Consider the following 23,164-nt stretch of genomic DNA (forward strand, 5'->3'; position numbering starts at 1 on the left):
AAAACGTCTCTACGCAAAGGATATCAGGGGCAACATACTCAACCTGCAGCCTTGACATCCCAAACATTCGTCAATGCGGTTAAAATATGAATGAATTGATGAATATATAAAAACCTACTTCTGGCTGCTCACAAGGGCTCGCCACAGCGGGGAGCTCTGCATGTTTGATTTGGCTGAATTTTTTATGCCGGATGCTCTTCCTGATGCAACCCTAAAGGCATTCGTATCTCCTCGTCAATAAAAAAACAGTATGACTATGAATGGCTATGATCAACTTATCATGAACAAAGGGATGTTTGGAAAGCTGGTTGTCTTTGAGAATGTTCATCTATTTATCTCTGTAACGTTGACATAATAACAGGTGGTTAAGATACCTATGTACTTCAAAGCTACACAACACTAGGTTAGGGTATTCCTGATGTGTATCTCTTCAAAAATGAATGGATCAAAGAAGACACTTCCAGGAGTGAAAGGTTTTATTCTGACTGAAGCCACAGTGCTTAAATGTTATTTAAAAAATTGATTAAAAATTACTTTTATGCTGTCTTGTAATATTTCTTGTCATTCACTTCCTACTCAGTTATGTGGGTCTATTTTCTTTCTTTTTCATCATCAGTGTGTCAACATGCAAAATGATGACCTCAGACATAAAAGCGGACAGTAAAAACAGTATAGACCATTTTCCAGTCAGCAAACATTAAACATTTAGTTCATTTGCATGCAGTCCAGCATGCTCTCCACTATCTGGTCCTGCACACCCACACAGCTGTTTTCAGTTGTTCCTGTTAATTAGACCTGTTATCAGGTGGAGAGGTGGAAATCAAGAACTGACATTCCAGGCATTATATGAGATCATCAAACCATGTAAACAAATACTGATAAAGAATTACGGTTTCCCGGCCTAACGGGTTCAACAGATCGAGCGCCTTCACCACCACACCTACACAGCACGTGAATGCAGAAGCGTTAAAAGAAAAAATAATTATGTGAACTGGAACAACAGCTTTGCTGCTAGTGTTGTGTGATTATGTGATACTTACATACAATGGAGCTTGCTGTGGATTGAGTTTCATGTCCCTGGACACTGTAAAAAGAAGAACAAATTAAGGGTTACAACTCTAATTAGGCATCTATATTGTAATATAAAACAAAATCATGTCTTAAAGCGGTACTAAAACCTGTCTGGCCGTTAAGGGCACCGCAGCAAGCTGTAAACATAATATTATCCTATCAACAATTTGTAAAACCGATATTTATATTGTATTACATTTGATGCAGGCACTAAGCAAAATTAGCATATATTGACATCTAGACTCTGGTGGGTCTAAAATTGACTTTGTGTTTAGCTCTGTTTTGCTTCACTTTTTACTCGTGCAGGCTGCCTACGTATATTAACAAATGCCTAAATATATGTGGCGACCAGGTCAGTGTTATCCATACACTAAATTATTTGTGGCAGCAACCTCGACTGCCATGTATTGATTTTTTGATCTCCTTACTATTTAAAAGGGTACGGTTTTATTCCAGTGCTGAGCTGCATCCAAGGAAACAATTTTGCTCAGCTTCTTCTTGACCTGCTCTCACACACATACACAAATACAGACTGACACATTGACTTTCTGTGAATAGTCCTTCTTTGTAGTGCACACAATCTGAATGTATTACCATGCACTGAAGGAAGGATTATTATTGGTCTTTCTCCACATAGCGACAGGTGACATCATCATAAAAGACACAAGTTTGTTCAAAACTGGTACATCAAAGTCTGACAATGCTCTTACTCCTCAAATAAGTTATTAACATGTTTATGCCCAGAAAGAAAGAAAGAAAGTGCGTGGGTGGGTGGGCATTAAAAACTAAAACAGAATTCACTTCCATAACCATATTACCTTCAATAATCTACAGTCAAGTGTGTCAAATAAGGAGCAAAGCAGTCAGGTCGGATATGGTTTGAGGAGATTAGCACTCTGTTATTAACTGTTAATAACTAGACCTGCAATCAAATATTGCTAAAGTTATTTAACTCAGATGCTCAGGGCTTACTGAGATCCAGACATAGTCTGAACCAGAGTTTTTAACTAAACAGAGTCCATAAAGTGTCCAGGAGAATATCCAAAAGTCCAACCAGTGTGATAGCTTACCACTTAAATTATTTATTTCAGTATTTCCATGCTTCAGCCAGCACTGATGTGGCAGCTAAAGCAAATGAGGGTCAGAAAAAGATATCTATAGCTAACATGAGGAGGAGGACAGCAGCCAGCATGCCGCTGTGGGAGAGCCAGAAAGGGCAGAAGCAGCAGATGAGATAGGCACGCACTGAAAACGCCTCCTTGCTGCAGCTGGTAATTATCCTCTGAGGGTTCATCAGTACAAGCGACATCTTTCACTTTATAGAGTAATTTAGTCCAAATGAGAAACTGCTCTGAGGAAGAACTATACGCTGCCTGCCCAGACAAAGGTAGGTGTGAGCTCGTATAAACATATAATCGAGGCCTTTAGCTTTTAAAAAACCTGATATTTCCCTAGGGTATTGACAAATACCAAACAAATGATTCATCAGGTAGCCAGAAACTCAACTTCACATGAATGCCTTTACTCCTCCATGCTCACTGGTTGTATAAATAAGCAAATATTTTCTAACATGTCAGCCATAACAACTTAATGAATTGATAATGTATCAGTCACAGCTCCAGAGCTTGCCGCACAGTTCAAAAGGGACAGAAGATAATTAAATAATGGAGATTACGACATGTAAGCTTAGTGGGGTTTTGTTTATTACCCTTTTAGAAAATCCTTTAAGTCTGTGTCAGACAAATACATATCCAGAAAATCATACTGAAAATTAATTATTGACAAATTTGTTACATTGACATTGCTTACTTTTGAAAAAGCCAACAAAATGCAATATGGAATAAACACTTTATTTCCCAAAACATTAGAATATTATATATCTGAAAAAAAAAGAAAAAAATTATATTAATGTGTAAGACCCTTTCCTTTCTTAGGCCCTCCTTTTGCACAGTACAGACATTCATTATTAATAGAGAACACGGGCTACAGGGAATACATGTGTAATATATATGCCTGATTAAATAAAATCCCAATTTATAAAACAGGCTAAAAAATAACTTAATTCCAGTACTGGTTATTTATTTATTTATTTGGTTAAAATCTCTTTGGGGTGTCAAAAATTACTTTATGCAGAAAAGACCCTCGTAGCTAGAACATTAAACCTAAACATATTTTGTAGTACTTTGGAAAATGCGAGCAAACTGCCACTGGGACTACTCTATCCTAGTGATGCTTGCTAACTGAAATAGTCTGGATACTGGAACAGGAAGCATGTACAGCAGCTCTTCAGAACATTGCTGTGGACAAGGTGGCAGTTAAGCTTGGCTCTGGCAGTTGTCCCAATACTCGGTGGGAGATTAAGAGTACAGAACAGACACACACTGGATCACACGTGGGTTCCTGCCTCCTCTTATCACTGATTAGTCCCTCACTAAAAATAAAAATAAAGCAAGAAAAGTAAACCACCAATATATTTTGACTTTTAGTTCTTTTACAAGGATTTGTATGATCAGTTAGCAGGATTTATCAGCTTATGTTCACATTTGATTCCTCACTCCCACTCGAGGATGCAGGCCTCAAAGCCTTTCTCTGGGCACAAGGTCAGAGGCGGTGGGTGTGTAATTACATCCAAACAAATGCATAACAGCTTTAGACTTGAGGATGAATGGATTTGAAACCTTTGTGTTGAACTTTCTTGTGGAGATATTTGGCTGCTTGTATTCATCAATGAGTCAAGGGACTGGTCACTTTTGAGACCACTCTCCTTGGTTATTTGCAGAGAAAATTTTCTCTTTTGTTTGCTGTTCTTTGGCACTAAAACAAGTCCTTGCTGCTGGCCTGCAGTGGTCAGCAGTGCATTAATCACATGAACCTCACAGCGGGGGAGGCAGCGTCAAAAAAGGCCAAGACCTAATGAGTTCAGCAGAGAACTGCTGGACTCAACAGAGTGCTCAAGTGCAGCGAGACCAATTCACTTTCTGTAGCCCAAACCAAACTTTTTTCCACTTTTTCTGCTAAATAAATAGCCTTGAACTAGAATTAGGCAGATCAGGTAAGGGGATAATCAGTAGCTCTAATAATACTCTGAAGCCTAATCCGCTTGCCTTAAGTGCACTGGGCCAGAGACCAGCTTCCTCACTCACCACATGCACAACTTTGACTGATAAGACTCTCACGTAATGTCCTCAACAGTCCCACTGCTTCTTTTATATTTTGATATTTGGAACATTTGTCGTCTCCTAGTGCTCTTTTTATAACTACTCCAGGCAAGACATGGGTAGGAGCCTTTACTCAAGGACGTTTCAACAGGGCAGACTGACAGCTTTATTGACTTGTGCAGCCAGTGGGTCCTTGTTATTTTGCTAATGTGATATCTAAGTGACCGCTAACTTAACTCAGTGCACAACACAACAATATCTGGTTGGAAGCAGAGGCTGTGCTACATTCACATTTTTCACTATTGAGGACAGAGATGATAACACTTACTCATCCAAATGCAGGTTTTTTGTGCCCTTTATCAGCTGTGCCATGCTTTACATTTGCGACGCCTTCACACCTGGCAGCTGCACACAGCAGCTTATTTTGCTCACTTCTTCAAATTCATTAAGGGGGCCAAAAGTCCTTGTGACACCCTGATTTTGCCAGCCAGTTATGGTAAATGTTCTTTTCCAAGAAAAAGCTCTTGTTAGGCTCTTGTTTTGTTTTAAATCAATCTTTAACATCTACAGATCTCAACAACAAACAGAATAAGTGGCCGTTCGTCTGTTTAGAGTGAGAGTGCATTAAGCAGCCGTAAACTAGTAAAACAGTTCAAGCTTACAAATATTTAGTTAAGAGAGAAAATAAAACAAGTGAGTAATCGGAGTACAAAAGTTAAGCACACTTGAAACACACTATCTAAATGCACTTTGGCCATTTCCCTTTTGAAAAAAAAGCCAAGCTATACGCTGGGTGGTGATATGGCCATCCACCTCATTCCATACTCTGGTCACTTCTGTTTTTGAGTTCTTTATTCCTGATATAATGTAGAGCTGTGCACGCTAAATAAAAGGAAATTGACAAAGATCTACTGCATCATCTCAGGATGTAATTGCTCCACCGTCTGCCTAGAGTTCATGGAGGGGCCTTTAATATTACACCAGACCTCCAGAACTTCCTCTTGGGTGATTTTTCATCTTGTCATGGCAACTAACTTCAGCTTCATGACTAACAGGCAGCACACACACAGAAACACAAACCCACTAGTTAATGCAACTAACCAATACTTGTCTGTTAGCATGTTTGTAAATAATTTCCAAGAAATAAGTTACATGTCACCAGACCAAAGGTGGGAGATATGCTGATGTCATACTCTGCCATAACAGATTTACAATACTGTCATTACTTTGAGAAACACACACACTCAGGCACGCACACACACACTTAGGTTTTAAATAAACTGTTAAATGACTGTCCCTCCCACTGATTACCTTTATTAACAAAAGCGTTCACCTTTAAGGACTTTTGGATAACATGATCGGTCCTGAAGAACAGTGAAGGCTGGGCCTTAAAACTAATGGTTATAAACAGTGGGTCAGTTTGCCTGTATTTATATCTCAAAACAAAACATCAAGAGGAAAGATTAAACAAATTCTGAACAGGTTGATGGAAGCACAGCCTGTCAGGGGCTTACAGAATTCACAGATGGTAACAACCTGCGTTTAGCACACAGGCTACACTCCACTGGTTAGTTACTATATTCAAAGTCGTAGCTAAACTCAGAACTTTAAGTACAAAAAGTACCCAGTTTTTGCTTAAGGTAGAGTAAAAACACCACATTGAAGAAATACTAGATTAGAGTTAATATCCATTGTATGGCTTATGTGTTTCTGGTATGCCAGATGACATGCAGATGACCAGCCACTGAAACAAGCTGTTTTAGCTCCTTTCGCCTTAAGACAGCTTCTTCCTGATTGGCTGCCTCTCACAAACACAGGGACCACTATCCTCACCGACAGACCTGGAGCCTTATTGCATTTTGACACCTGCAGTTTGCTTACTCTGATGCAAACTGCAGGTGTTTGCATCAGAAAACCTGTAGGTTTTCCTCATGGTTTAGTTTCTTTTCACAAAGAAAACACAAAAGAGTGAGATCTAAATTATTTTTAAAATGTGTTCAGAGTGAGGTATCCATTTAAGGTTTAAATACCATAACAGAATACAGCATTGATGCAAAGGAAAAACTGTGATACAAATTTCAGATTACATCATCTGCACAGGCAATATTCTTTATTCACCTTATCACAATTGTTTGGTATCTTGACAAACTCCTGAGAAAATATTTGCACCTTTATCTAGCACCAGTTTACTTTGGCTCTTATTTGACATTTTGTGCTGCAGGTCCAGGAACAATCAGGTTTCTCTGAGCTTTGTCCACTCGCTCCTTTTTTTCCAGGGTTCTTAATAGAGGTGGGATTCAGACAATAACAGTAAATCAAACCAAAACAATGAACTAACAATTCTCTATGTATTTATGACCCCAGGAAGCCCTTTCACAGGGAGGATAGGGAGTCGCTTGATTAAATGTAATAAAGTATAAAAATATTACTGAATGCATGTCTGGTATCAGTTCATCAGATTGCCATTGATCTGCTTTCTTCTGCTGACCTCGTGGTCATACAATATAGTGGGTGTGACAGTTCATTTGGTCTAACAGTTCCTCTTGGCCAGCAACAGTCATTCAGAGAGAGAACACAGGGGACTTCTTAAATAGCTACATCTGTGGGTCATTTCTGGTGCAGGAAATTACAAAAAAGGTTCACACTGAATGCATTGATTTCTGCATCGCATAGGGCTGCTGAGAGGTAAACAAGTTCCAGGCAATTTACTGCAGCAAGACAGTATGCTGCTGTGAATAATACCTGGAGTTCTGGGTCAAGTTACAGAGTGCACATACAGATTTCATCCTTAATAATGCTAAAACCTGACAAAACAAATACTGCTTGATGTTCTTTTAATTACCGGTAGATTAAAAAAACAACAAGAACAACTGTGTCATTTCCAAGTGTGAAACTAAGCAGGAGTAAATATTACGTTAGAGCTTTGCTTCATTTAGACAGAAATGAGCCTAAACAAAACTTTATTTTGCCTGTGCAATCAGATATTGAGAAAAAATTGTTGACCCAAAACTGCACCAAATCATACCACAAAAGAAAAAGAAAATATTCAGTGAAAGAAAACTCTGTGAAAAAATAGTGTATAAAGCAAACCCTTTCTCTGGTAACAGAAGAACCTTGAGAAATGACATCCCCTAAGCCTGCCCTATGGCCACCCGACACCTGCTTATAGAGATGACACAACCCATTAACTCCACCTAAAGCACTGGGTGCAGCCAGCCTTTGGCCAAGCTGCTTAAGAGTCTCTTTTACAGCAGGAACTGCCTTTGAATTGCTACTAAAACAGATTTTTTTTCCCTCTGTAGCTGAAAGGCTGCACAGAGGCAGGGCATGAGCCACATTCAAATGCACAGCCGTCACAAATGGACCAATGAATCAAGAGACAAAGGCCCCTGAAAGCTGTTATCGAGGCAGCGATGTGACGAGTCAGGGGTGCTGAATGGACCTGTTATGGCTTCCGCTGATCCCATGGCTATCAAAATAAGCCATAATAGCCATGTGACTGCAGAGTGAATGGGAGGATGAACAGGATTAGCTTCCCAACTCATTAATCGGACCGTCTCCAACACCCTTCCTGATAATCAGCTGAGGATTCCCTAACATAGCCATGTGCACAAGACACATAATGACTGTTTATTAGCTGATTAAAGAGCCTCATTCTTACGGGGCTGCCATACAAGTGATTCTCCCTGAGGAAAAATGTAGCCAAAAAAGGTAAATATCACAAAATGACTAGTTTAATTTTAATGTCATCTTTGGACATCCCGGCCTGCATCATCACATCAACTACATCTGGCTCAAACAATCATGACTCAGTATCCCAGAAGAGCTTCCGACAGAGAAGGAAGTTGTTATAGTGTCTAGTTATTGAGATGCATTCTGACACATGTTCAAAAACCTGGAATAACAAAGAGTAGAACTACACAAACCCAAGGTGCAAAGTTGTGAAATAATCAAGCTGTTATCTTTTTTATTTCTCTTGGTTTTACTCTGTACTTTAACCTGGAGTGGCATTATGTTGGTAGTCCACAGGTGCTGTGCAGAGCTTTGTAGACATGTCTACATAATGCAGTGGTCAGCTAGGGTAGTGAATAGAAAAGAATATGTGGAAGAAATTATAACATGCTACTTTTTATTGTGCTTTAGTTGGTCCTGGATCAAAGTAGAAACAAGCATGCATGTATGTGCAACCTTTACATTTTTAATCTTTATATTTCAAGATTTTTAAAGGATTTTTTTTGGTTGTTTCAAAATGCCTGAGATTACTATTGATTGGATGAACATGTAGAAACATGTAAAAGCCCATTGACACAGGCCTAGGGAATGTTGATGACCCCACTAGGCAAAAATATGTATTCCTCGCTGACTGAATGATTACTGACAGTGCTACACCAACAATCTCTTAGCAATTACTTTTATGACTAGCAGATCACTATGGTTACCTGCAGTTTGCATGTAAGGCTAAGTTGTCTACAAAAACTCACCAACTAGTTGCCAACAGGAAATGAAAGTGAAGCAAAAAACCAGAAACAGAGACAGTTTATCTTTGAAATTAAAGTTGCACCTTCTGAAATGTGCGGGTCAAAAGTAGAGCTAAATGCAATCATAAATACAATCTTTTCCATCTCTCTCTGAGAATTCCTGTAGGACTACAAGAATATATCGGCCAAAGGCTGTATAAACACTGGCAGAGCATTTCAAAAACAAAACGCTTCAGGAAATAAAGACATTATGGTTTCATGGATTATCCTAAGGCGTTGACCTAGCCCCACCCCACAAGTATGATCTACGTGCCCATTCTCAGAGAAGCACTGCTCATCATTTATAGAGTTATTATCCCACCTCAGTTTAATGACCTATAATCTTATTCATAAAACTGAATTAGACATAAAGTTCAGAACATGTTTACAGTGCTGCTGTATTCACTGGACAAAAAAAGAAAAAAGTTTGTATGAGATTTTATTAATGTTTTTAATTGTAGTGACTTTTAAAGAATTATGGTCAACATTTAAAGCATCATCAAAGCCAGCAGGCTTGAAGAGAAGCGGTTTGCCTCTTAAAACCACTTATTTCGAAATATTTAGCAAATGCTGCCTCGTTTAACAAATGTCATTAAGCAGATCAAATTTGGTTGTATTGGCCTCTTCCTGAGTCTGTATCTTTACCTGTGATGTTACAAAATGCAAAAGACACAACAAACCTTTCCTGGATACTAATCCCAAAACACCAACATGCACACTCTGGTGCAGAAAACAGGTCAGACCACTGGACATGACAGACATGTATACCTTTGCATTAGCATTTAATAGCCTTAAAGCTTCATACAGCAGCCTTTCTAGGCCAAAAACCTCCCATTGGCCATTAATTAACTTGAAGAATGTCAATGAGGATCCTTGTTAAAGGGGCAATAGTTACCTGCGGCTGCTTCTTCACACAGCTTTTTGAATATGGCTGTGCAGAGGGAGCTGCCATCAAGGACATGGAGGTACTCTAAAGAGGGACAGAAGCCCAATATAGACCTGAGGTGTCACCCAACACCCAGGTTCCATGATGACAACATAGAAAAGTCTCAGGGAGGGGCAAAAATGAGTTTGTGCCTCACCTATAATACAAAGGAGATGAGGACAACCTGGCCTGGATACTTTATCCTTTCTGCCCTTTTGGTGTTTTTTGCTTTACACACACACACACACACACACACACACATACATATATATATATATATATATATATATATATATATATATAGTTTTAAAACACAGAAACCATCCCTTAAAAGCATCTACTTGGGATTTTTGTCTCGATGCATGCTAAATCATCCGGGTAAGGAGATCCCAAAAGGTTCATTCTGTTCATCTGGACGTAGCGTTCTCAGTGGGGAGAAACGTTTCGTCACTCATCCAAGTGACTTCTTCGTTCTCAGCTGAATGCAGGTTTCCCCAATCTTATAAACAGTACATTTGCATAATGACTGAAACTAGCACCACCAAGTCATCGGTTCAGGTATGTGATACTTGGGATTTTTGCGAGGCAAACTAAGATCACTGACACTAGGAGAAAGTTTACAGGTTCACAGCTCAAGTCACGCTTGCTTTAGTGTAAGGCCTCAAGGTACAGTAAGAGGCTTTGAAAGAAAGCCTCCACCAAATGGCATACAAGAGTGCCAGGGAGACAGCTTTCAGGCTGGTTTTAAAGTCTCACGAAACACAGGCATTAAATGTCCTTGATCCCCACGTCAAATGCTTTGTTAAGACTTAGAAATGAACGTGCTCTGAATGAATATTGAATCAGAGTTTACATGTTAAAGTTGCTGTTTAAATACTAGGCCTTTTAAGGATGAAGGAGTTCAAGCAGTTTGTCCAAATAAATGTTTCATTCCAAACATGAACAATATCTGACTCACAAGGCCTCTAAAACTCTAGACGATGATATCAGTCAAATTCATGAAGAATTCACTGGTACATTTGGGCCCGTTGAGAGTTTGCTGCATGAATAGAGCTGTGCCACACTGGAGGAGGATTAAAGCGCTGTATGGCTCAGCTGGGTTTGATGTTTAACCCAGAGGTTTGTTTAACCTCTCACATTCTCTCTCCCTGGTTAACCGCTAGTTACTCACCTACTGCTACAACATGACCATTGCTGAGAGAGAGCACCTGCTTTACGCTGCACCCTTGTCTGGTTCTTTTTACGGTTCACTATCAGCCCTGCTCCTCTGAAGCACTGCTAAATTAGTCAGGGCAACGTCACCTCCTCAACAACCCCACCACAGTTACTTCGACACACCATGTTGACTACCACTTAGGTAGTCACGGCTGTTTGATTTAATCAAACCGGGCTATTGTCTCTATGAACAGATATGAGACCGCGGTGGTGACGCGACCTCACCCTGCCTCACAAAAGCTGCCTCTGTCCAGAGACAGCACACAAATGCTGGCTGACAACACAAGGCCGGGGTATGAAAGGTCTCCTCAGTGCGTGGTGACAGTTATTACCCTCTCCACTGAAACCAAATACCTGTGAGCCCAGATAGCATTATCTTATTGTGAGGCACACTGGGGGCCAGCCTGTAATCAGGGCCCAGGCCTTCACCAACTCTCCTCCTTAGGTTTAAAGCCATCCCTTCCCTTCTGTTTCCACACGATGGAAAATCTGTCTATTTGATTCTTCCCTGACACCTAGATGATTTATATTTATTAGGAAGTTTAAATTCTCTCAGGACTACATGAAAAAAATCTGTTGAAAATGAACAAGAAAGCTTTTATGCAATAAATTCAGCAGGATTCCAAATGTACAATCCATTCACTGGCAGGCGATGGGTGAGCATTGCACAAAATCTCTCAAAATGATCATCTGACATTTCATGGGACCACAGTGTTAGTTACAAAACGAACTACTACGGAGTACAAAACAGAGGGCAAAAAGCACACAGAAAGATGGGGAGACAGCAAAGTTTTAGAAAAGGAAAGTGCTGGTTAGTCTCATTTGGGAGGTAAGAGGTTTAGCCAAGAGAATCCTGAGCAACGCTAACCCCAGCTTCACAGCAGGCATGATCAGATTAATATTACGTCTACAGCGAGACTGATGCACATTGATAGGTAACTGCTACATGAAGTACCAAAGTTACATGTGAAATTAATGTATGTAAATACTTAATTCTTTGATAGCACAGCAGCTTTTTGGTTAGTGTTAGCATTAGACAGTATTGGCCTGAACCTAAGGTTTGGTACTCTCTCAGTCAAGTTAAGACATGCAAGTTCTGTCAATCAGACCCTCTAAATTGCTCCCAAATATGCATGTGTTTGTGTGTGTTTACACTCCTGACCTCTCTTGGATCATTTCGGTGAGTTCCACAATTCAGATAACAAGTAGCTGTCAACCTTTTCACCACTTCTTTAGAAATGGTTTTAAAATAGGAATCTACAGTTTGTTTGGGGAACTGAATTCCCAGTGGGGCATGCAAGTTTCTACACAAGACACTTTTAAGTTGCATTATGAGAAATAAATGACATCCACCCCAAAACGGATCATGCCTGCCATGTGATCAAACAGGAGACAACTAAAAAAGAAACTGAAGAGTAAAAAATTTAGAACAATAATATGAATGAGAAAGCCGTCAGAACCCTGTTTTCACCAATTACAGGAAGATTTTGGAAAATAAAGAAGTGAAGCTTCCATATTCTGTCTCAAAGCACATCTTTCACAGTATTCCTACCAGTTTAATGATGCCCTATAGAATGTATTAATTTGCAGCTTTAAAAATGGCTTTCAAGGAAACGTGTGTGTTGAGATAAATATGTAAATTCCCATGAGGAGAGCCCAATTACAACTTTAACAGCGGTCATATTAGTTGTTATTGAACACATTATCAGTGAGGCAGACATTGCTAGGTGCATCACAGACTTTGCCCCAGGGAATTGCATCAAAACAAACACGAGAAAGACAACCTGCAAATTCAGTGTGCCGCTTCACACATGGCAATGCTTTTATTTAGTCGTCATCACCGCCTACAACATAAAAGCTGCTTGTTGAATTGCTCTTATAATTCTGTCACATCACACTGAGAATCAACTTTCAAAGCTTTTGTCTCAGCCAACTAAGACGCACATGAAGGCATCAATGGAAACCTTACCCACAGTTTATTTGACGACACCGGCTGTGAGCAGACTCCTTCAGGTGATCATTAAATTAATTTTAAGTCCATCAGAGAGAGCAGGTGTGTTTATACTAGGCAGGTATTCTCAGTAGGCATGCAAGCTCTCACCACACTGATTACACTGAGCTAAATATGGCTTTGTGCTAACACAGACAGTACGCTGATCAAAGCCCTGATGTCACAGGGCACAGGCGGAGCCAATAGACTACAGGTCAGGTGTATGCCGCAACTGCAGTGGCATAACTGCAAGTGTACTCTTTTTTTTTAGCAATGCTGCAGTTTTGAGAATGTGCAGATACACAGGTTCTACTTATGGCAACATGTTTGGGAATTCAGATCACTTAAATGTTGTGATGATTTTTATATATTAATGTAAATCCTGATATTGAACCAAAAAAGAATAGATAGTAAACACACTGTAACTGATTTCATCTGGTGGAAAAGTAATCAGAAGTAATCAATGGCAACAGTGGCTTGGTACATTAAAAGTCCTGCAGTCACATTTATAAATCAAGTGTGCATTCATCAGAAAAATGGTTTATGACTTGATTTATCTGCTAAGTTTGGTTCAAAACAAGTCAATTGGTCCCAGGTTCTCACATATAAGAATATTTAGTTTTTCAATCGTTTTAAAAAAATTACAGAAAATTTGGGGGGGAGCTTTCACTGTTGAACAGATTTTACATTTTTACAAAATATAACTATTTAAGTCACAACATATTCAAAAACAAAAATAATCATTAGCTGCAGCCCAATTCAGCTACAGGGTATTTTTATTTTCTAGGTACAGACACCATCTACCCCCACACCGTTCCATCTTTTTCCCCCTCCTTGTATGCTGGTCAGGTTTTTGTGTGGAAAACCTCAGTATCATCCAGATCCATCTACAGAAACTATGGACTGTATAAAAGTTGGAGGCAGCCACCGTGACCTCTTCTATTTTTTTCTCAGCACCTGAATTTGGTTATTAAACTACAAGAAACCAAACTTAGACAAGAGGGTGGCGTTCCTAGTTATTAGCTAATGCTAGTGAGCTAGGTTAGCAACCTGCATCAATAAACTGTACGATTGAAATGTATCTGCAATTTAGTGCTAACTGACTAAAAAACGAACAAAATAATAGAATTTTCACAAAACATTCATTTTTCAGCCGCTTGAAGGACACATGAACCAGCTCTGATTGGACTGGCCCTAAAACTCAAGTCCACTTACAGAAGGATGACAGGACTGTGCAACAACACTGAATTAGCTAATCTGCCAATTAGCTAGTCAGTCATACGATGGCAACCTGCTTGAGACGAGAATGACTGCATTCTGGTTACGTTCCTATATAAACGCACATTTGCCAAGCGAATTTATGTTTTAAAACTTATGTAAGTCTATGTAGTACATGTGAATTTCCATGTCAGACTTCCAATTTTCACATATTCATCATTTATCACCATATTACAACCAACAGATTACATGTAATTGCCAATTTGATCCCATTCAATTGCAAATCAATAGCTGACTAAGACTTCGTCTTATTGCCACTTTACCTCCATCTAGATGCACCAAAATCACTTTGAAGACGGCGACTGAGCGTGAGCGGTCGCAGACCTGTTCCCTATTTTCGAATCAAGTACTTCAAAGGAAACAAGATCACAAGTTTACTGAATACGGTCAATAATTTTGGTCGTGCCTCATTCTTCAACTACCGTTTTCTCCAGTGCGACAGTAGCACAAAGGAGACACGACACAGGACTGGTTTAGCAGCGACAGAACTTTCAGAATAAAACACATGTAACACCTTACAAATAAAGAAAACTGCTGCAATTTATCCTTCTACATGTTAACTGTGAGGTAGAAAAAAAGCAGCGGACCAACATTCAGAAAGAAGTGTTGTAGAGATATATCTCATGACTTCTGGTTAGAAGATGTTAGTTGGTTTGTATCCTGGCAGGCTTTATAATCTGTTAGCTAGTTTAAGTAAATCAAGTAAATTAGCAGAAGTTGAGGATCATCATAACCTTTTGACTATCTTGCACACCTTTGTTTCTCAAGTACGGCTCCCAAACATCACCTGCATACTGAAATCAGATTTCACTATGTAAACACAAGACCTCCAGATGCCTTTAAATCCGCTAGTAAATATTCAAGCTGTTCCTCATCCATCTAGGCAATCCAGTTTTTGTATGTTGTCTTCTGTTTGTTCTGTTTGTCTTCCCGTTGTGTTGGCACAAAAAGGCTTATTTCTGTTCAATAAAGAAATTCCCAGAGTTATATTTATTATTAGGTTTTTAATAAAAGGCTATTCTAACCAATTCCCAAGGTGATTTAAATTATCTGACATCTGTGTCATTAAAAAGAGCTAATCTGATCAAACACAAGTAAATAACAGAGGGTTTAGCAGAATGCATGGAAATGGAGAAACTGCTACGGTTATACTTGTTTACAGGATTATAAAATCCTGCTGCACATGTTGGTAACAGAGAGAGGGTTGTAAATAATTCATCATAAGCAAACATTAAGAAATCAAAGTTAGCATTTTGTCACAAAGCTGGTACTTTTCATGATGTCAAATTTTGATATCAACATAGGCACATTAACAATTAACATCAAAGCGTTCTCAATAATTTCCAGAAGAAAATAAACTCTGCTCCAGGGCACAAAGTTTGGACAAGCTGTGGAAATAGCTGCTGTTTTGGAACAATGAGTGCGGCTGCTGTTTGGCGTGCTGAGAGGATTCCAGCGATTCCAGCCTTAACAAAAACTAAGTCAAGGCTTTATTGTGAATATCAGTGGGGAATTCAGCAGTCGCACTCCCAGGCATACCAAAACTTATCCCTGAGACAGCACTACATAATGAACTAGTACCTGTAAGACTTCCTCTAATGCTTCCATTCTATAGCAAATACAGTGTAATTACAAGGCCCACACTGTGCGTATCCTCCATCATCATTAAATTAGGGGGTTTGTAAAGATGAGAAATTGACGGGGTTCTGCTTGGAGCCAGCAGGATCCTCATGGAAATTTACAGTACTCAAAATGGGAGGCCAACTCCTCTTTCATTTGTCTCTCATAACGGAGCTAAACATATATCGCTAACTAGGACGTCCTAAGAAATAAACCTGAATTTTGCAGGGAAAGCTGCAGAGAGTAAAGTAATAAGCTTTTGTTTAGTGGAAAATTTGCACAGTCCTCTCCTGATAGCTTGTGTGTTATGGAAAAAAAAACGTGGAATGATGTGTACTGGTGAAAGAGCTCAGCTGCAGCTCGGTTTAATGTTGCGCTCACTTTCTGTCATGTTTGTTAATACCATCATCTGAAGATGGATATAATACATGGTGTGAGACCATTTTTAAAAGACGACATATCCAGTAAGTGCCACTCTAACAAAATCACGATATTAACATTTCATTCTGGTTTGCAAATCTCAAGTTAGTGGTTTGAATTTCACGCTGATCTTCACATCTAAAACTTCAAAAGAAAGTAAAAAAAAACATGTTTGTAAAATATTAAATGAGACTTATTATGCTTTCTCTTAAATTTATAGATGCCCATTAAAAATATGCCCAAAGTTTCAAATAATAAAGAAACTGTTTGTCAAAGTAATCTCTGCACCAAAAGCTCAGGCTTCATACTCCACTCAACGTTTCAGATAGTTTTTTTCCCCACTCTTAAAGTTGTATGACAGCAAATATGTATGAGAGCAAATATCCTTACCAGTCATTTCAGTCAAAAAGCTCTGGATGTGTGCACAAAGCTAAACTAACCTGCTGTTCAAAGCTAGTTTAAAGGGAGAGAGGCCGCAATTGCTTACTTCATACAGTGGAAGAACTGAGGCCACACCAAGGCCCAATATTAGTGAAATAAGGATTATTTTAAATGGCAAAACATACAAAGCTTATCTAGGAGTGTCCTCAAAAAGACCAATATGGAAGATGAAAATGAACAGGTTCCCATTAAATTCACAAACAGTCGTGAAAATTTGGATGATTTTGAATTACTGCAACTGAAAACTTCTTTGACCAACACCTGACAGGATAAGCAACTGCTCAAACACTGAGAAAACAGTTTAACATTATTCAAACACATTGACACATTACACAAGTACAAAGCACATTTGAAGTATAGAAGTGTTAAGTTAATGAACTAGGTGAGTTTGCAGGGCTGATTCGAAGTCTTTATAAAGCTATTCTGTACTCGCTGTCAAAGTACTAATAATTAAGGCACTGCAATCTCACATCTCTACAATATATCTGCTTCATATTTATCAACTTGGAAATTTCCTTTTGCAACATAAAAGTTCATATCAACTAGGTGAAGTGTTACTGCAAATGTGACACACCCACTGTGTAAGAGGTTTCAAGAAGGAAGTGGCAACAGGTCCATTTCCTTCTTTCTGTCTTGGTCAAAGAATATAATATGGGGATGATGGATACTTGGCCTACATTCATTGGCGCCGACTCATTTTTACAGGACAATTGCACAGTCAAAGGCATGCATGGAGCGATACAAAATAGATGAGTGGGCTGCTTGATAGATAACAGAGCCAGTTCTACCAAGTCAACAATGACAGCAGGAAATCTCTGTAAACAAGTCAGATTACCAGGGTCATGAGGGAGTGACAACAAATGTGAGCAGTGTCACCTGTTCTCACTTTTACTCTTGCCATTACTAGGGCTTATTTAAAGATGAAACACTAGTGTGGAATCCAAGGATCCAACATTATTATAGACTGGGTGATAGCGTGAGTATTAAGAAAGCGTAGAATCACTTGTCAGATTAGTGTTGATGTTGAGACCAGAGATAATCCTCAAAGACACTGGAAAAATGTAAAACATTTAGCACCCGACTCTTTTTAAGAGAATAAGAAGATTCTCTTTAAACAAGCCACTGATCGGCTTCACTGCTTGTACCCAGGCAAGTGGGATAAACTCAAATTAACCAGGAAGTGAAGAAGATGAGGCTTGTGTTGTGACTTCAGAGCGAAGCTATGGGTGTGTTACAACATGGGAACCCAGAAAGCAGCCATGCCTTGGTGCCTCGCCCTTTGAACATGTTCAAATGGGTGAGGTCAAGCGGGTGTAAGTGAATTAGTAGGCCACTGCTTTTGCTTACATGTGTGCAGACCTTCCCAACAAACCAGGAAGTAAAATCAGCTCTTGGAAGTAGGCTTCCTTAATGAGGAAAAAAATAACCCGGAAAGATTTTAAGTATCTGCCCAACCCAACAATGACTTTAATTTGTTTTTGTGCTTGTGGGGGGTTATTAGAGGCAGAGTCAGTATAATTATTGACAGTTACCAGGGTTTCGGCTTCATACAAAAAACAAAAGAAAAATAGTGCCAAAGATCCGACAATTTTTTTTTTTAATGAAACCAGTTGATTTATTTTTGGTTATAGATCATTTTATTAATTTAATAATTAACATAATTTAATATAAATTTTGATCATTTAATTTAATAAACAGCCAAAATAGGTGTAATCACTTCAAAAGACCAACTTTGAGAAGAAGAAGAAGAAGAAGAAGAAGAAGAAGAAGAAAGTGTGTACATTATTGTACTTTATTGAGCCCCGTGGGGAAATTGCTCTCTGCATTTAACCCATTCACTCAGTGAAGCAGTGGGCAGCCATTGGGCGCCCGGGGAGCAGTGTGTAGGGACGGTACCTTGCTCAGGGGTACCTCAGGGTAGCTGTTAAGGGGAATCGAACCCCCGACCTTCCGATCATGGGGCAACCACTCTACCTACTGAGCTATCCCTGCCCCCCCGATAAAAAGCCGATAAAAAACTCTGATAACAACTGGGTAATCTGAGTGTTCCTCATTAAATCCTTAAGAGTGGTAAAGGTCAATCATTTGAAAATAAGTAATCATACAAATCAATTTTATTTCTCTCAGAATGACATATATATATATGTAAATATAGCTAATTATTAAATTAAATTCCAGGCCTTTTTTTGAGAACCAACTATGACATCACTGTTGAGCATGTATCCATTTCAGATTCTTTTTACATTTGCACATAGATACACCTTACCAGAGCTACCTTAATTTTCATGGCACACATTCATCCAGGTGCTTACGACTGGCCTCCTATCAGCTCGAAGCAATCAGGTTGTTCTCCTCTATGGTACTTTGAACCAGAGAATGGTTACTCACACTCACCTTCCTTTTTTACGACAGTGCTGAGATTATTGTAAACAATGGAGAATATGCTATGCTAAACAAACTATGTAATGACATCATTTCCCATCATTCCCACACACACACACACACACACACACACACACACACACAGATAGATAGATAGATAGATAGATAGATAGATAGATAGATAGATAGATAGATAGATAGATAGATAGATAGATAGATAGATTCATTTTCTTATTGCCACATATCAAATAACCATTTAAATTTAATAACTACTTTCAATCTATCTATCTTATTGCACTTATCCAGTTCAGGGTTGCAGTGGGATATGCTACTTAGCCAAGCTGCAAAAAGGGCAAGAGCCAGGGTACACCTTGGACAGGTTGCCATTATGTCACTGTACTAAAATAGAGATACAGACAACCATTTTTACTCACATTCACACCTTTTGGCAGTTTAGAATCACCAATTGAACTAACATCACTACCAGGTTTTTGGACTGTCGGAAGAAGCCAGAGTACCCAAAGAGAACCCATGAGGAGAAGACGGTCACTAGATGGTGGATACAAGCTCAGAACCTTCTTCTATGAGGCAACAGTGCTTACCACCATGCTGTGTGGCATTAGTGTGGCACATTGGTGGATGTTTATTTTAAACATTGCACGTATATTCAAGTAATCTCTATGTGCCAATAAAAAGCTTTAAATGCCTGATTTCTGACAGTTTTTCTACCCTTAAAACTGTATCATGTCAACAAGAAGGGATCTTTTTAAAATATTCATCTCAGATGCAAGAGATGAGAGATATATCTTAATTTTTAAATGACTCAAGCAGGTAGCAGACCCACCTGCTTTTAGACTTTCTGTTTGCTTTTAGACTTCTTCTACAAGTTCTTCTACAAAAAACTTGTAGAAGAAGGGAAAACAGCTTCTTTTCTGGCAACGCAGGAACCAAAGAGCTACACTGAGGCCAAGTATGAGATAAATAATGATTACTTTGAACTCTGAATCATGCAAAGTTACTCTTTGACTATTTTATGACTTGATCTATTTAAACTACATACACCTGAAGACTTTTTTAACCAAGCCCAAACACCAGGAACATTTGGTTTAAAATTCTCTTGGTGGGGGTTATACACTGCACAAAGCACAAAACAGCCTGAAATCATGGTAAAAGAAGGTCAGCGAGCTGGGTGGTGGAAATGAGGGGCCTAGTATAAGATAAGGGTTAGTTGAAATCATGCAAAGCTACTTTAGTAGAATTAACATATAAAGAATAATAGGGCTCCTTAAATAATACAATCCTAAATACTATTATCTAATGAGCACAACATTTAATGCTAGTATGAGAGCTTTCGGAGTGGTGATATAAGCGTACTTGCATAAGTCACAAGCATTTCTTCTTTACCTCCTAAACTTTAGCTTCTTTTGAACAGTATCATTTTACACGTCTATGTTGGTCTTCGTCGTTTTAAAGCTAGCAGAAACGTGAGAAGCTCTAGCTTTTGGCCCCACAGGCTCTAAGTGAAGATGTCATGGCTACCAAGCAACATGTTAATAAACCCACCCAGCAGCCATTTAACAACTTCTTTCAATGTAAAACAACCCCGATACGTACAAAGCCACGCCGGGCTCCATTCATAGTACAGTTGATAACGGGTTTACATAAAGGAGTCCTCTTACCTTCAGCACTTGAAGCTCAGCGTGAAGAAGATGAAAAGGAATGTTCTGAACACATAATAATCCTCCTGTTGGTGAACTCGCAGTATTTGGATGTTCAAAAAAGGAGTGAAAAGTTGCGCAGCGATCAGGTTTTCAAACCAAAAGTGTTCTCTTCAAGGAACAAGACTGACTTTCTCAGAGTTGTTAGTGTTTCCCAGGACAACTCAATGGGGAGGAGTCAGCACGAGGACTATTAAAAGCTCAGTGGTTTGTTTTTCATGGAGTAGACTTTCAGACAAGAGGAAGTCAGTGTAAACTCGTGAGGGGGGGCTTGAGTAACTTTAGTGATTTCCCAAAAATTACTTCGAGAGGGAACTAATATTGTGAAACGGTCACTGTCCGGGTTTGTGAAAAAGTATCGTGGTCGGTCCCCAGAGTCGAAATGAAAAAGCGGAGGAAGCTGGAAAGATCAGATTAACATCCCGTCTGTGCTTTTCACAATAAAGGAACACGAACCCTGCACGCTACTAGGACCAAGGTGTCATGGACCGCATACCACCGAACTAATAACTAGATCACTGAATGAAAACACATTCAAAGTTACTTCGGAAAACTTGAAAATGAAAACTACGTGAAAGTCTGTGTCATAAATGAGAAAGGAATATATGAGAAGGACTTTTCATTTTTATTTTGAGAATAAAGTTGAAATTGTGATAGCTATGAAAATAAAACATATGGGTGGAGCTGAAATATTGCTTTGAGAATAAAGTCAAAATCTCGGAATAAATGTGAAAAGTTACATCCAGAAGAAACATTAGTTTTTTTTTCTTTCAAAATTAAAGCTGAAATCACAAGACTAAAACTCAAATATTAAGATAATCAAGGAAATGTTACCGGTGTTAAGTCAAATTAGGGGCAGCTAGTGCACAGCTCCCCAGAAAAATGCCTTGTGCTTAAAAATCATTTAATCATTTGGATAGATCCAAAAAAAAAGTACTTTAAACTATCAAGACATTTACATTACTGTATAGTAACAGAACAGGAATAGTAATGCGTTTAGTAACAGTAATGCATGCAAATGATTTGAAGGATGACTGCATCCAGTGGTTTCCAGTGTGTTTGACACCGCCTGCTCTGGGAGACATCGTCTTAAATACAAACACACAAACGATAATGGTTTGGCATCACTTTGCCATGTATCTGAATGAATTTTTAAACTTAGAAACTGAAATTTGTTTGTATGGCCCAATGCAATAGTCTGTATTGCATTTTTCTAATGGAATGGTTGGGAGTACTACAACATTTATTGGTCCTATGATGGGTCAGATTATTTGGGAATGATGTCACTTACATGGCAATTATTGGAACTTGCAACATAATTGTATATTTATTTTTATTTTTCAGTACAACTGTCATGCATTTCCCAACACTCAACACTGACAGCAGATCATAATCAGAATTTAAAAAAAAAAAAAAAATAGTGCTTGAAACTGCACATCCACAACATACACACACAAAGCACTTTGCTCTGTGTAACACCAGGGAAACACTTATTCAAAGTTTCTATTTTCGATTTTCATTCAGTAAAAAGAAATAAAATAACTTTATAGTTCACAAATTGTCATTAGTAGAAACTAGAAGAAAGGGGGGTAACTTTGATTTTGTTTTATACAGTAAAATTCATCAGCATATTGAAAATTTAACTACCCAAAACATAATCACACAAATCCAGATGATTTAACTATAAATGTAATCTTGTAGTTACTAATTTATTTGTAGTCAAATACGCTGAAACCATAGCAAACCCCATCTTCCACCATATAAACTTTTATTTTGAAGGGAGCGCCTCAAGCCACTAACCTTAACCACTAACTGCTGCTCAGCTGACAGACAGTGATCCTACACTGCTTTCTGTAATAAGGCTAAAGAAGAAATTAAGTGAAGGTTGCTGCACATTTTTCTTAATTTAAGTTGTAGCTTCTCTGAACTACAGTGACCTTTATATGCTGGGCGGACTCTACTTTTCTATTATTACTTTGCTGAAGTCACAGAACTGCTCTGCACAGGGCTGCTATAAATCACGTCTTGTAGCAACATTAGTTGTAAGTAACGCTACACAGAGATTAAAATGCATTACACAAAGACACTGAATTCATTTGATCCATGCTGGTTGCATGCCATACAGTATGGATCAAATGATTCCAAACACATTAAGCTTCCTTTCTTGCTTTCCCCTTTTTCAGTTTGGTAATGTATCAAAAAGTGATCTATGATTTAGACTATCTATGATCTATGATTTGGACTCAGTGATGAGAGGTGAAAAGTACAATCTCCTGACATTACATTGTGAATCACAGGCGCTTTCATTTTTCAGCAGTGCAAACATTAGGTAGATGCTTATAATGTAGAACAGCGAGTTTCAGTGTTGTCTCATCATGACTGCAAATCCCTTCCAGGCAGAGGGGCGAAAAAAAACTCCTGTGGTTTCA

At 38.8% G+C, this 23,164-nt stretch overlaps 1 protein-coding gene across 5 annotated transcripts in view; it reads right to left on the bottom strand.

Moving 5' to 3' along the window:
* Nucleotides 1-21,123, bottom strand: part of akap13a (A-kinase anchoring protein 13a) — a 119,411-nt gene extending 98,288 nt beyond the window's left edge. For 4 of the 5 annotated variants that reach the window (XM_085419456.1, XM_085419394.1, XM_085419317.1 and 1 more), the window contains exons 1-2: nt 20,697-21,123; nt 1,041-1,084 (exon numbers count right to left, since the gene is read on the bottom strand). In XM_085419456.1, coding sequence (XP_085275582.1) covers nt 1,041-1,073 — 33 coding nt within the window. In that variant the 5' untranslated portion in view covers nt 1,074-1,084; nt 20,697-21,123. Of the gene's footprint in view, nt 1-1,040; nt 1,085-12,855; nt 12,986-20,696 lie in introns of those variants that run through there. The other variant, XM_085419242.1, reaches the window with a different exon arrangement.
* Nucleotides 21,124-23,164: the final 2,041 nt, after the last annotated feature.

Source organism: Rhamphochromis longiceps, linkage group LG1 (genome assembly GCF_057381845.1).
Source record: "Rhamphochromis longiceps isolate RC_006_pf linkage group LG1, R_longiceps_female_GT1.1, whole genome shotgun sequence".
Lineage (NCBI taxonomy): Eukaryota > Metazoa > Chordata > Actinopteri > Cichliformes > Cichlidae > Rhamphochromis > Rhamphochromis longiceps.